The sequence below is a fragment of the Echinops telfairi genome, unplaced genomic scaffold (assembly GCF_000313985.2).
Source record: "Echinops telfairi isolate 266 unplaced genomic scaffold, ASM31398v2 ScPeMD7_12;HRSCAF=54, whole genome shotgun sequence".
Lineage (NCBI taxonomy): Eukaryota > Metazoa > Chordata > Mammalia > Afrosoricida > Tenrecidae > Echinops > Echinops telfairi.
The window spans coordinates 13,720,352-13,722,599 of NW_022103909.1; the positions used below are offsets into that span (position 1 = coordinate 13,720,352).

A 2,248-nucleotide genomic window follows, 5' to 3' on the forward strand; every position below is an offset into this window, starting at 1 on the left:
GACTGACAGGTTGAGAACTGCTGCTCTACAGTCTTCCATACAAACTCCCTTCTTTTTATATCCAACTTGGACTCCGAAAGAAAGAGAGGTCAAAGCGAGGCCAGACGAAACAGAAAGTGCAGACAATCTAATCAGAGTAGGCGGCTGCAGTAAGAGAGTAAACTTAATGTCCTAACAAATCAACATACAGAGAAAAGAGCAGCATTCTAATTGCCTCATGAAATCCTATGAAAACAGTATTTAAATTAATAAAATCAGAATGGACACAAATATTTTAATGGACTATTTTAAGGTTTGTATTACAAAGGGGAGCTCTGTAATTTTACTTGTATATTGGAATATTAAATGCATGAAGGCACAGTTTTCCTTACTTCTGATAACCAGCAAAGCGAAACCCCCAAATTGAAGTTTTACTACAAAAGCCTATAATTGGAAGCCAAATGTGGTAACACTCTCAGGCAGAAATTTTCTCTGCAAAGTACCTTCATCAAGTTTGAATGAAGTGTAGTTTTGGATCAGTTTAAAATTAAAGTATTGAGACTCACGTGCTTTCTTGGTGAAGGTCTCAATCATGTCACTGGGTGGGCCACAACCGGCACTGTTGCAGGCTCTGACTTCCACAAAGTACTGGGTGTCTGGCACCAGGTTCTCCATCCGGGCGGAGTACTCTTGGCTGCTGACTTGAACTCTGTGTGCAGCTGCTTCTTTGTCATGAGCAGCCCAGTACCGAATCTACAAACATGGACGCCATGCAATATTTAGTCATATTCCCACTCTCCAAATGGGAACAAAAATGTTTGCAATAGCTTTGTCACACTGGGGTGGGCTGAGCATCATATTCTCCTACGGTACTGGTACTTAACAGAGGTGTGAATCACTTTTTATCACTCTCAGGAGGCACACACATCTACTCAATGAAGCCAAAAGTAAATCACACCATCTCACTGGTTGAAAAGGAAGAGCAGAATGCAAGATTTACTTTTCAAATATGTAAGTGATCATTCATCCCAGTTCCTCCCTGTGTTTTCTGTTTCAATTTCCCCTTCTTTCCTAATCCTTCTAGACTTTATCCTTGGGTAAATGCTGTCCTTATGATCTCAAAGAATTGCTAATTCTAAAAGAATTGCTAATTCTAAGGCATGCTGAACTCCCTCATGTGATTGTTTCCCTTATAAATACTGCTTGCCTGAAATTCGAGTCTTGGGGTCAGTTCATTTCTAAACCCGAATGGTTGTTTCATTGTGAGGATTATAATCAGTGATGTGAAACAAAGTGTGTATGAATTATTGAATAAAAAACTGATCTGTCCTGTAAACTTATATCTAATCTATGAAAGTTAAAATAAATAAAATACATAACTGATCCCTGGAATTTATCTGCCACAATAATTACTTCTTTCTTTCTTTTAAAAAACAAAACAAAACATTTTATTGGGGTGCTCTTACAGCTCTTATCACCATCCATACATCCATTATGTGAAGCACACTTATACATATGTTGTCATCATTCTTTTCAAAATATTTTCTTTCTATTGGAGCCCTTGGTATCAGTTCCTCATCCTTTTCCTCCCTCCCCCACCCTCTGTTCGCCTTTTGGCTAAGATCAAGTATAGTGTCTGTTCTCATCAGTTTAATTACTTATTTCTTGCTCAACTTTTGTTTACATGATTTCAAACTTATTAGGAGCCATTTGTGAGGCATTTTGACAAGAAGTCAAACTTGATAGATAATAATAGTCATTATCTGATATAGAGCATGCCAGTATAAAGAGTTTTTATGCAAATCATGCATCCTCTAGTTTGTTTACTAAGCACACCCACTCCCCAGCCTGAGGTACTTTCAAGAGTGTTTTACCATTTTTTCTGCATATTGTAAAAAATTAGCATAGTGCACTTATAATAAATACTTGTTGGGGGAAGTACAGTTTGTAATCAAACCTAGAGTGAGCATATTATTTGCATAAAATATGGTACTACTTTGTTAGTTCATTTGAAAAGAACACATGTAAAGATCTTTCCTTTGCATCTATACAAAAATCAGATATCAATAAAATAACAAACAAAATGACTTTACTTTTTAGGAATTGTCAATTTTAAAATTACAGCTATATTTATATTTTAGCCATATTGTGTGTAGAAATGATGACATTTGCTAACGATAGTAAAAATGGCAGATTTTCTTAGCTTTTGAAATTAAAAATATGGCAAAAAGCTATGAAAAATATCACTTTTCAAAATAAAGGCTGTTTT

At 35.9% G+C, this 2,248-nt stretch overlaps 1 protein-coding gene and 1 pseudogene across 2 annotated transcripts in view; one reads left to right on the forward strand and one right to left on the reverse strand.

Annotated features, from left to right (window-relative positions):
* Nucleotides 1-2,248, reverse strand: part of CNTN1 (contactin 1) — a 395,926-nt gene that overhangs the window by 42,332 nt on the left and 351,346 nt on the right. For both annotated transcript variants that reach the window (XM_045287251.1, XM_004711445.2), the window contains one exon: nucleotides 546-732. In XM_045287251.1, coding sequence (XP_045143186.1) covers nucleotides 546-732 — 187 coding nt within the window. The remainder of the gene's footprint in view (nucleotides 1-545; nucleotides 733-2,248) is intronic.
* Nucleotides 1,575-1,690, forward strand: LOC115868570 (annotated as a pseudogene).